Raw genomic sequence first — 12,713 nt, forward strand, 5'->3', positions numbered from 1 at the left:
TGGGCCCGTGCTGAAGAGGTGACCAGCCAGAGCCCTTTGCCTGAACCATCCTACAGTCCAGGCACCTTGCCTGTTGGGACCTCAGGAAGTGTTGGGGAGCAAACATCGCCCCCTCAGCCTCCTGCAGAGTCCTCGGCGGGCAAGGCCGACAAGGAGCAGGAGGGCAGCCCTTACTGGACTTTCCGCCATTAGGTCTCGAAGCTTGACCCTAAGTCTAGGAGAAGTCTAAGGCTATGCTAATGGGAGTGCCGTCGTGCCTATGCTCGCCCAGAAGGGAATTCCCAGAAGGCGATAGGTTCATTCCAGAGGTGCCTCTCGACAGGCAGAGCTCGGTCTTGGGGTCAGTGACGGCCCAATAGGCACTCCAACAACCGTTGATGTTAATAATCACATAGACGATGTAGTAGGGTGAGATTGAGTAGGGGCCGTTGACTTCTTCGAATATTTGGTTTTGGGGTGAGCTGTTATTCCTTGCACGTGTAACAACTCATAAGAGGACGAAGACTAGTTTTCTCGTTGTTTCTTCGACGATCAAGTCAGTGATATACTTGAGAGGGAAAATGGTGAACTGTGGGAGTTCTCAAGTGTAGTAGAGTGGAGAAAAATTTTGAGAAAATTGCTTACTCTCGCATTGAGAATAGTTTTTTTTTTCTTATAGCCATGCAGGAGGGGCATTTTAGTCTTTTCCCGTCGAGTCTGAGCTGGCGACTGAGTCAGCGTCAACTTTACGCATGTCTCACATAATGAGCGCTGTCATTTTGGTATTAATGAGATGGGATAGGCGGCACACGAAGTAGACGTGGTCCGATGTGTCATAAATAGTACCAGGATGGAGAAAATATGGCGTATGCCAACCATTTAATGTGATGTCGACACGCTGTCAGCGAGAGGTTCGAGGTTGAAGTTGCTTTTTGACTTGTATCGAGGGGTGTCGAAAAGTAACGCCTTTCGAGTTTACCCAACGAGACGCTGACTAATTAACTGGTTGAGTTGTCTTGTAGCGAGTCGTCTTTAATGAGAGGACTGATAAGTACCGTTGTTCGAGTCGACCTAGCGAGATGTCGGCTCGGTGAGTCAGCCAGGTCGGGACTCTGGCTGTCCTATGTGTCGAGTTGACTGAATGGTGCGTGATGGAGGATATTTGCCTGTTATTGGCAAGGGGTCATAATTTGGCGATTGAAAACACCATAATAGAGAATAACTTTTTTTTTCGGGCGGCGGGGGGGGCGGGCGGGGAGGCAAGCCATTATGATAAACATTGCTCTAAAACAGATTCTAGTATTGTTATTACAGAATATGTATGAGGGGGGCAAGCATTATGACAACGATTGCTAAATGCAACACGTGAAACTGAACATTTTAGGCTTATATGTGATTGATTTCTAGGTAATGATGTAAATGATCCTCATATTAAAGAAAGAGAAATTGAAAAAGCAACCTTGGATTGATGCTTATATCAGTGAAAGAACTTCCATGATCCTTACATCAATGAGAGAACTTTCATGACATACATGCTAAATCATCAAGGAGTAACGTAAGATACGCGGATCTGATGGAGAGCGGCATTTTGGTGACATATGCATTTTAACTGATAGTCGATTTGATGTGGCATGTGATTTGGCAACATTTGATGTTTTTCAAATAACATGGTCCTTCAGAATTGCCTGATGATAGAATGATAAAGTAGTACCCAGTGGGAGTGGGATCATTGCCTACTAATTCCAGGCTGTCAAATTTTTGATTCCATTATTTGTAGTTCAGGGATTGGTTGTTGGAGAGGAAAAAGGAGAGCGAAAGCAGGAACAAGCTCCATTTTTGCTGGTATTATTGTCAAAATAAAGTTGGTCATGCGGTCAATTTATCTTGAATATTTCAAATTGCATAACAGATTAGTTTAGTACCAGGAGATGAGTCATTGGGAACTTTTGTGGACATTATACTGAATCAGGATGCCATTCCAATCAGTCAACACTAATGTCACCTTTAGCCATTTTTACAAGTCACCAGGCAATTTTCGATAACTTATGCGAAGTTTGGGCTTCGGCTTGGGCTAATTATTATCTATAATCATTAGTTTGTTTTTGTTGAAATAATAGGCTAATCTGACTACAAAGGCACTGCATAGCTACTATGTCTACTATACCAGTAATATATTCTAAATGGTTAAAAAGTTAACTCAAATAAGTATAGGAGAATAACAGTGACATGAGCTTTATCCGAAATGTCCTTTGGTGGACTATCAGAAGAAAATATTTAGGATCTGGTACATTAATTGTCTTATTTATTCAACTTTCTTAGTGGCGACTCATCTGTTAACTGCTAAATATTTAATATCCTCTGTTGCCTCAAGACATGTTCATTTAGGCCTACCCTACCATATTTGGTTTCCTTAATGGTCTCATTACACATTGAATGCCTGAAACAATGCCATCACTCTCCCTAATATTCTTTATCTGAGGCCATCTCTAACTTTTTATACATTCATTTCTTATCCTAATTTCAGTTGCATTCGCCACATCCTTTTCAATATTTCCATTTTAATTATACTCATATTTTTCAACTTGCTTCCTTAATTACAGTGTTTTTACATGTAAAACGAACTTTCACCAATTTCATCATTGCATTGAATTTATTTATCCTAAGGATAAATGTTTCTGGTTTCTTGGCATTTCTTGTCATTGGTTGATTATATACCTTTCCGCTTTAGAAGATATTATTTTGTCAGTCTGAGAATGACTGTCATAATAATGAATCTTTTCCCAAGGATGTTTTTTTGTCACACGAGAAATTTGAAAGCCTAATTTATTAGGAAGATCTTTATAATTTGCGCATTAGCTTAAAGCAAATGGAATAAGATATCGACAACTCCTTCTGTACCTAATGGATTTTGCAGAATATCTAATAATGGTTGTATTAAGTTGTAATCTGATTTCTAAGTAACCTATTCATTGTGGATGAAAACAGTATGTTGGTCAAACGCATGAAAAACATGATTTCTATTTGTATCCCCATCAGGTCCAGATGTTACTGTGACATTTTTATTCACAAATCTTCTGTCTCAATTTGTTTGTGTCTTGACTTTTCCTTGTGACAACTTGTATGGTCGCATATACTTGCTAGTTTTGTTATTGCAATTCGGCTGTGATGCTAGTCATATCACATTTCTTTTCCTTAGAATTGTGATTATTGTTATTGCTTATTCTTGTTCTTGAAGTTTGGGGGATGGCTGGATATGCATGATAGATTTATTTAATTATATAAGAACAAACTGTGTATGCTTATTCTTGAAATAGATGAAGGTGAGAACCATTTCAATTGCGTGGAGAGTTTTAGTGGTACATGGGACTGATGATTCATTCTTCATCTTTCAGTCTTCCTTTGGATTTGTTGATTACCATGATCGTAGGTCAGCAGCTCTTGCAATATCATCATTGCATGGGCGCCAGCTGTAAGTAACCTGAATCTGTTGCCACGTCTGACCTTGTTTAATCCATTTCAGTCTTCATTCTCTCTTAACTTTTCTGCAGGTATGGTCAAGCAATCAAGGTGAACTGGGCATATGCAAGTGGTCAAAGAGAAGATACCTCTGGTAAAATATAGATCTAACTTTAGATTTATGGCTTGCCATCTGCTATAAACAGTCTCCATTCTTTAGCATTTACTAGCTGCTTTTAACTCTTTTTTTTGGCTGCTCAGGACACTTCCATATTTTTGTGGGTGATCTAAGTCCTGAGGTTACTGATGCAACTCTATTTGCTTGTTTCTCAGTATATCCCAGTTGTTCGTGAGTTCTTTGATTCTGTGCCTATATTATGTACTTAATTCACTCATGAATGACATATTTTTAGATTATGTTACTTGACACTGGGTTCAGTTTTACAGTTCCGATTTAGACTGATGAATTCGCAAGTTTTCTCATATTTTTTCCATGAATTTGGTACACAGGGATGCACGGGTCATGTGGGATAACAAAACCGGACGTTCTAGGGGTTTTGGCTTTGTTTCCTTCCGCAGTCAGCAGGTATTTTTTGCTTAAGTACGGTTCTGTATCCTGGAAGCGGAAAATAGTATCATTAAGTTACAGATCATTTTATTGTCCCTCAAGCTACAGATCATTTTATTGTCCTTATTTGGCAGTCTCCGAATCTTGTTCTCTGATTGCCTAGAAATTTGGAAATAAGTTGCGTTAAATGGATCATCAGTAACTTCCTTTGTAAAATATCGTTCATCATAGTGGCTTCTTTGGTTTGTATAAAGGACGTTGTAAATCAATTATTTGTTTGTTCCAGTGGCTTAGCAACACCAGAATATATGTAAATTAGTAGCAAGCACAATGAAATATAGTGATGGGGGCAAACAAGCCTGTGAAAATCTCGCAAGCTACAATAACTTGCACAGTTTTCTCCTCATTCACAAAATAGGTGGAAAGGAGAAACAGTTACTGATAGTCTATTACATTGTCTTTTTTCAGGATGCTCAGAGTGCTATTAACGACATGCCAGGTAAGAAGAATTTACTGACGTGATAATGTTATTCATCAGACTGCTCTGATCTAGATGTTGTTTGCACTTCTTTCCCTTTTATTGATGGTATATCATGTTTTCCAGGTAAATGGCTGGGAAACAAGCAAATCAGATGCAATTGGGCAACTAAGAATTCGGAAGAGAAGTTGAGTAGTGATAATCAGAATGCAGTAGTGTTGACAAATGGAAGTTCTGCTAGCATTGGTGAGAAATACCCAGCTTGAATTATGTTTATCATTGGACACATTGTGCTAGTTCTTTGGTGGATGCTTTAGTATAGATACAAAACTGCAAATTTTCCCTACTATGATATTGAGCTGTAGGTTATGCATCATCTACTTCTGAATATGTATTTCCTTATTACAGCAGAGGGAAGTCAGGATAATTCAAGTGATGAGGCTCCTGAAAATAATCCTGCCTACACAACTGTATACGTCGGGAACCTGGCTCATGAGGTATATATACATTGTTTACAGAAAAAGGTTGAGAAAACGCTTCATAAAGATCTCCCTTCCTTTTCATGAAATCTTGCACATTTTCAGGTCACACAAGTTGAACTCCATCGGCAATTCCACAATCTGGGGGCTGGCGCGATCGAGGAAGTACGCATTCAGAGAGATAAAGGTTTTGGATTCGTGAGGTACAATACCCACAAAGAAGCTGCACTAGCTATTCACATGGCCAACGGAAAGATTGTATGTGGGAAATCAATGAAGGTAAGTTTTGGCCCTAATACTTCTTACTGCTAATTGCTAGAGAATAAAGACTAATCAGCCCCTAAGTTATAATCTGCTTTTTAAAGTTACACCTATGTTTTTATTTTTTGCAAATCAGCTCTCAACTTTTCCTTCTGTCTTCTTCCTTAAACCATCCCCAAGAACCCTCAACGAGGCAGGGGTATTGTTGCCATATTCTAATGTTTAACTCTTTTTCAGGGGAACTCCCCCGTAAATGAATAGATCACTTATATTTTAGTTCTGTTGATGATTGTGCCCTCGTCAGAATCAGTGACTGACATTGTTTCAAATGTTCATGGCCATGGTCTAAAGAAAGAAAGTTGAGGGCTGCTTTGCAAAAAATAGAGATATAGGGCTACTTAGACTTTGTTCTCCTAATTGTTACCTATAAACCCTAATTTGATAGTGACATTCCAGTGCTCATGGGGTACGAAGCCAACGCCTCCTGGAACAGCTTCGAATCCTTTGCCACCCCCAGTGCCACCGTTCCAAGTGCTACCAACTCCCGGAGTTCCTCAGGGCTATACAGCTGCAGAGCTTTTGGCATACCAGAGGCAGCTCCTATTCAATCAGGCTGCTGCTATGGCCGGTCAGCAAGTGTCAGGTGGGGTCATTTCGGGTGGGTCCCAAACTATGTATGATGGATACCCTAGTCATTCCTCAGCTCAACAGCTGATGTACTTCAGTTAATGTCCAGGTGAAGTGATCTGTTTGTATTAGCTTACAGTGTGTTCTTTATTCTCATTTCTCGGTGTTCTTTGAGTGTTTTTCCTCGTAAATTTGTTTCTAGGGTTATTCAGATGCTAGTCACTGAAATCTTCAATACTTCTATGTAAGTCCCTAAATTTTCAATTGGCCTTGCAAATTGGTCCCTCAATGACCAAAATACTCCCGGCTTATGTTTTTGTGAATTTAGGTTTTTGTTTTTCCTTGGGGGAAACATAGGTCCAGGGGTTTTTTTTGTCATTGAAGGAGCAATTTGCCCCTTTGGATTTTGAGGAATGAATGAGCAATTCCAAAGATTTGAGGGACTAATATAGAGTTACTGAAACTTTGAGGGACTAATATCCCTATAACTTTTGTTTTATTGTGGGTTTTTGACTTTCCTGAATGTTGTCTTGCTTCTGTTTTTAGGCTAGGCGGATGATGCGAGTCCGAGAGTGGATTCTTCTACACAGTAACTGATGTTCTTCAGTTGGAAGTCCAGGGGAAGTGAGGAGATCTATTCTATTTACTTGCGTTTCTTTATTCTCGGATTTCTTCGAGTGTTTTGATTCTGGTCACCTTGTTTTTTTAACATTTACTTGTGTTTTTGTGTTATTGGAGCCGGTATGGTTCCTGTACATGATTTTTATCTATGCTTCAAGTATCCTGGGTGTTGTCTTTAGCTCTTTGATCAGGACTGCAGCAGCTGATGTATCAACTTCTGTTTTTAGATTAGTGGAGTGATGAGAGTAGAGGTGTGGGAGGAGACAACAGTGTTTGGGTTTTTGCCAGTTTCTTCTGGTTTTGTATCTTGAATTTATGCCCCTCAAGTTAATTCTAGTTTCTTATTTCCGGCTTTATGGAAGTAACAATATCCCAATTAACGTCGGTGAGCAAGGTTCGATTCTTTTGGTGGTTGGGAGTAGCAGCTTCATCTTTGTTGGTTTCATGGTTGGCATGATCAGATTGCTATGGGTAGTTTGAGATTTGGTCGTCCATATGCATGCAGATTTCTTTGGTTCCTGTGTGTTGCTTACGTTTCTTTTGCTATCTGAATGCAATCCTCTCTTATGTGTTGAGAATTGAAAGTTGAGAATTGGTTGGGAAATTTGGGGACTAAAGAATTCAAAAAGAATACTCTGTTAGAAAAAGCAATTCTCTATCAAGATAGATTGCAGTTTGAACTTGCTTGTGGCATGTGGCCACCGGTTCTGAGCCCTTCGATGGGACAAATATGGGGGCAGAGTAAGAATTATGTCCCTCATTATATGGCTCAGAACGTGTTGGATAGGATTTTGCCCCTCATTATACGGCTCAGAACCAGTGTTATCCGTGGCGTTTCTCGTAAGCACAGAGGAAATCAAGTACATACTACTGTTAGTTACGGCAAATCAAATGAGTTCGATATCTGCCCTAGTGCATATACTTGCAATCGATGGATTTTCAACTGCAATTACTCACTTCCATCTATTTTCTGATTAAATTTTGATTGAAAAATCTCAAGATAATCCTTAAAGAAACGAGCCGATAAACATGTAAAAGTTTGATTTTCTGTACTAATTAAACTTATGGTTTTCGCGAAAATTTCCTTTATAACAACTACAATCGAAAAGGCCGTACTCACTAGTAACCAATCACGTACAACGAAAGATTTTTCTTTTTATTTTTTATTATTTTTTTAATAGAAGTATTGAACGGAAGTTTTTTAAAAAAAAAAAAAAAAGGAATCTATACAGTAGAGTTCTGAATCTCTCCAAAAAGAGGGGGGGGGGAAAAAAATTCAAAGATGACAGCAGGAAAGGCAGCAAGTATGCCGACAGCGAGTAGTAGTAGCAGTTGCCACGTCACCATCACCCACCTAAAATTCCAACGCCACGGCTTTGACCGCCCCCCCCTCTCCTCTCATTTGTCGTCTTCGTCTTCGATCGCTGTCCGAAAAATCAACCAATCGGGCCCTTTGATTCCCTCCAACGACCCGGTCGACCCGCCCCACCATTTTTTTCATTTATCCATCCATCTCTCTCTCTCTCTCCCTCTCTCTCTAATTCTTGATGGACAACGGAGGAGGAGGAGGAGGAAGGAGAGACCACGATTCACCGCAGCAGCAGAGCCTACTGGGTGGGTTTTTAGAAGGAACTGGAGGAGGTCGATAGGATGGAGCCCTCCTCTGCCGCTTGTCAGCTGTGAGTCCCTCTCCAACGCAATTCCAAATTACTGTCTTTTATTTTTTTTCCCCCCTTCCCCTCCCTGGTTTTGGATTCTCTTCTCCTGAGTAAATAAGCGGTGGTGGATACAGTTCATTTCAAAAAACAAACCATAATCGCCAATTTAGTAATAAACTATTATAATCATAATTATTATCTTTTGTAAAATTGTGACCGTAACTGTTTTTTTTTTGTGTACTTTTTGGATTGAATTCCGCAGAGTGATCGCTAGCACAGACGGTTCACCGGATCCTCTCCTGCCAGAGTAAGCAAAACCGAACAACCCCCACCCTCCTCCTCACCAACAGCAGCTCCAAATTTTGTGGGGGGGAGAAAAGAGACAGAGAGAGGGGGAGAGAAAACTCAAAATTTTCATTTGTTTTACAGAACTCGAGGCCCCGAGGACGAGGCATGGGACAGGTGGTTCCAGCGCATCCGCAGCTCCCGTGGTCACAAATGGTGAGAGCACGAAGGCTGCGGCTGCAGTCGCGACCGCAATGTCAATCGATACGTGACGCTTTTGCTAGCATATCTAACAATGCTTGTATTCTCGATGGCGATAGGTATTCTTTCAAGCGGAAAATGTGAGGAGGTGGCCGATCCCTAGCTGGCGACGGAAGCAGCCTGAGGAAGAGCCGGAGTTTATCGCAAGCTCCGAACGTGGCCTTCGGTGAGATTAGCCAGTGTTCATATTTTTTGGGTTATTTTTGCTTGTTCCACATTGTGTAATCTAGCCCTTTCAATGTAAAACTATGAATGAGCATGTCTTTAGGTATCTTCGTTGCCAATGTTTTGTGGGTATTATATACGCCGATGATTAGAGTCGTTGGGTCTCATTCTATTTAATCTAGATCAACATTTTGACATGATATGTTCGCTGAAATCAGATACTAGGATTAATGTAGTGAACCTAGTGATACTATGAATAAAATAGCCAATAAATACCTGATGATACTATGCTCAAGATGATCCTGGCGAATAATATAGCTACTTTAACACCCCATCGTTAACAGAATTTTAGAATGCATTGATACTTTTTCGACGGTATCATCTATAACGCAAACGCCTGTTCTAGACTCAGATATCTAGATCACGTACCTTTGTCCGTCAATGATGTACGAATTAAGTATGCGCCACCAATTTCCTAGAATATCTCTAGTACCCTACTGACCAAGCTACTAGTAAGTCTGTGGCATCAAGAACTAGGTTTCGTCGATGAGATAAGGTCGCTTGAGCTTGCTAAGTTCAACATAATGGGGATTTTACTCACCAATGTCATCTCCGCACACGCTGGAGATCAAACCACAATCTCCCAACATGACAATAACGATAGGAATTAAGAAGAAGAACATTGAGGTTTTATATCATTCGATCGACCAAGTTCAACCAACGTCCATGGGGTACAATATGAAATCCTCTATGTATGATGGAGAACATTATCAGAGGAATCACTCATCTTTCTCAGTCTCTCAACCTCACATATTATAAAGAGCCACAATCTCATATCCTCTCCATTGCCCTTACCTCATCCTTGATTTACATACAGAAGACTATATATAGAGAAACCAAAGCCCTATCTCTAAACTGACTTGCCAATTTGAATATGACATAAATTTCCTATCATGATGAAACTTATAATCTCCTAATCATGATAGTCAACCTGTGCTAACTACATGAAGTTATACAAAGAATCAAAGACTCAATCGCAACAAAGCATACATGAATTTATCTGAGTTGCTTGCAGTATTGCTTGTGGTTGCACAACAGAGACTGTAATAGTAACAACAAAGTAGTAACAAGAACAGAATCTATCAAAATTTCAGGTACTCATTTAGGATACCAAAATCGCTCCAGTTTTCTCGGCTGTATGAAACCTATGTAAGTATCATATGTATCCATCCTATCAAAAGATAATATGTTGCAAAACTCAGAAAACCCATGATGTAAAATAAGGGCAACACCGCCATTTTATTTAATTCGAACACCCATTTTTTATTTTTTTCCCCTCCTCATTTGTTTCGGTTTATGTATACTATAATCTTGTAAAAGATGCTTAAGCTGCTGCAACACCAGCACCAAATGGTAAGGGAGCAAGATAGGGGGAGAGAGGGGATTCATGAGGTTTCTCTGCTTTAGACCAACATTTTTCTTTGCGTTCATCGCTCAGAATTTGCTTGCATCTGCACTCCACACTGCAGAAGGCTTCGTCTCCTCTGCAAAATTAGACACCAGACAGGAAAGGGGAGAAATATAAGTAATCTATCGAGAAATCCATGATATTCCGAATAGGGTAGATTTCACAAAAGTATAACGAAAAATACCATTTATTACTGGAAAATTGTTACTATTGGCATTAATGTCTTGGATAAAAAAAGTCAGAGGTATCCTTATTTCTATCTGTCAACCCACGAAGTTCTTAAGGTAGTATATGGAATATATATCAAGTATAGAAGGGCAAAATTGTCCAAGACATGTCAAGTCCGAACAATTTGCCCTAAACTGTTGTCGGGCATGGTAGTTTAGTGAGAAAAAAGAAAAAAAGGAAAAGATTCGTGATGGTTTTTTTTGGGGAAATTTAGCCTTCTGAATATCACAAAGGCAAACAAACAGTACTTATGATAGTCTGTCTAGAATATCCTTGTACATTAACAAGGGCATAAAAAAAAAATACTTGGGCAAGAACCACAGCAATGGTTTCTACTTATTAATCATAAAAGAATATTTGGGCAAGAACCACAGCAATGGTTTCTACTTATTAATCATAAAAGAATATTTGGGCAAGAACCACAACACCAGTTTTCTATTTATTAATCATAAAAGATGACAAATAACAAATATTTTGACATACATATAACATACATCATCTGTGACTATGTAGATAAAATGGTATGTAAAAGAGTATATTTGTCCACATGCGCACACCTAAGATGGATGGAGACGTCTAACCTACAAGATATAATAAAGTGACACGACAAAGTTCTAAAGTAGCATATATGAAACAGTAAATACATGCCAAGAAGTACATATATAGTGCCTGTAATAGATAGGCACATCCACATGAGCATATAATAATGCATATACACATGAGCAAATATCGCAGAATTAATGAAGAAATGACACCAAAGTACTCTCTGGACAAGGGAAAGCACAGGGGCATATATTTTGTGGCTGATAACTGTCAAGCACATGGTGTGTCAAAGAAAATATAGAAATTATAAGAGAAACAATAGCATAAGCATACTCATTGCATTTTTTTAAGGGAAAGAACCAAATCTACTTTATTTTTTTTTTGAGAAAAAATCTACTTCATTATTTTGACAGGCTTTAGGAACAATTTTAGTTAGTTAATGGACACGAAAGAGAACTTGACAACTAAAATTGTGACTTGAAATGGACAAGTATATAAGAACGCATAAAGTTCTCTAAGATTGTAATCTTGGGCCCTCAGTTACACCGGTATACAAGTATGTGTAAGGGTGCAGGACGGGACACGATAAATTTGTAAAAGGTAGGGTACGGGGACACGGCTGAAACTCGTGGAATACGATCACAGTTCTGAGCGTATATGTAACCAACCCTTTTAAATTGTAGCTCTTAAGGTTGAAATAAACTCGACTCTTATCCAATAAGTTACAAAAATAGATGTGTAGGACATAAATCCAAGAAACGAACGACGAGTGTTTTAAATTAAACATGCATTGTATGGTTGAATACAGGTCTGAATAAATGTATGCATATATTTAAGGAGTGTCCAAGAAGTGTTAGGTACAGTTACGGGTATGGGTGTAATGTGTGTCGGGAATTGGTATGGCTCCATATTGGAAGTACCCAGGTAACATGTTAGGTCAATTACTTACTGAGTTTATCAACCTAAGCTATTTAAGTTTCCTCAAAAGGCAAATTTAGTAAAACATGTGAGTTGAAACCAAGAAAACAGAACAACTCTTTTAAGTTGTATCAAATCTTTAAGGGTTAATTGCAGATGGAACCCCTATATTGACACCCAATTGTGGGTAGAACCCCCTACAGTTATATTGTTCCAAGTAAACCCCCTAAGTGAATTTTTTAACTTGTTTACCCTTTGGAGGTCTATACACACACACACACACACACACACACAAACACACACAATGATGTTAGCATATCAACTATATATTAGTAATCATAGACCATTTCAAATATATGTTCTCACTTGTCAGGTGACTCGGTAAAAGAAGCTACAAGTTGAGATGGCTTTAAAAGGAAATTTTATAACAGAATCATGACATATGAATTACATAATCAGAATCAAGACAGGATTTCCACCAAATATGAATATATTCATATTTCCCTTTATGCACATTGCCTGATGCTCTTCTAAAGTTTTTTCCCCCTCCCATTCTTTCTTATTGGCTTATTTTTATCAGTAGATACGTGATGCTTTCAGTGATTATATACCATTAATTTGTAACTATAGTTAAACATGGGTCATTGTATAAGATCAATTGCTTCAGCCTCAGAATCAAATCCATTTACCCATTTTCACATCAAAAACTTTTTAACGC

The 12,713-nt window shown here is 39.0% G+C and overlaps 2 protein-coding genes and 1 long non-coding RNA gene across 4 annotated transcripts in view; 2 read left to right on the forward strand and 1 right to left on the reverse strand.

Moving 5' to 3' along the window:
* LOC109841999 (oligouridylate-binding protein 1B-like) overlaps positions 1-6,825 on the forward strand; it is a 16,269-nt gene extending 9,444 nt beyond the window's left edge. The window contains exons 4-13 of one of the 2 annotated variants that reach the window (XM_020410922.1): positions 3,372-3,448; positions 3,528-3,589; positions 3,697-3,784; positions 3,946-4,021; positions 4,472-4,502; positions 4,608-4,727; positions 4,893-4,978; positions 5,066-5,239; positions 5,678-5,957; positions 6,395-6,825. In XM_020410922.1, the coding sequence (XP_020266511.1) occupies positions 3,372-3,448; positions 3,528-3,589; positions 3,697-3,784; positions 3,946-4,021; positions 4,472-4,502; positions 4,608-4,727; positions 4,893-4,978; positions 5,066-5,239; positions 5,678-5,950 (987 nt within the window). In that variant the 3' untranslated portion in view covers positions 5,951-5,957; positions 6,395-6,825. Of the gene's footprint in view, positions 1-3,371; positions 3,449-3,527; positions 3,590-3,696; positions 3,785-3,945; positions 4,022-4,471; positions 4,503-4,607; positions 4,728-4,889; positions 4,979-5,065; positions 5,240-5,677; positions 5,958-6,394 lie in introns of both variants that reach the window. The other variant, XM_020410921.1, reaches the window with a different exon arrangement.
* LOC109842971 lies at positions 8,083-9,033 on the forward strand. The gene is made up of 4 exons (XR_002247463.1): positions 8,083-8,148; positions 8,390-8,434; positions 8,557-8,628; positions 8,733-9,033. It is a non-coding gene; the product is annotated as an uncharacterized LOC109842971 (long non-coding RNA).
* The window catches only part of LOC109842970, a 4,105-nt gene continuing 1,372 nt past the window's right edge, over positions 9,981-12,713 (reverse strand). Inside the window, exon 2 of the mRNA XM_020411888.1 lies at positions 9,981-10,382. Within this exon, the coding sequence (XP_020267477.1) occupies positions 10,223-10,382 (160 nt within the window). The 3' untranslated portion in view covers positions 9,981-10,222. The remainder of the gene's footprint in view (positions 10,383-12,713) is intronic.

This window comes from Asparagus officinalis, chromosome 5, assembly GCF_001876935.1.
Source record: "Asparagus officinalis chromosome 5, Aspof.V1, whole genome shotgun sequence".
In the NCBI taxonomy this organism is placed as follows: Eukaryota; Viridiplantae; Streptophyta; class Magnoliopsida; order Asparagales; family Asparagaceae; genus Asparagus; species Asparagus officinalis.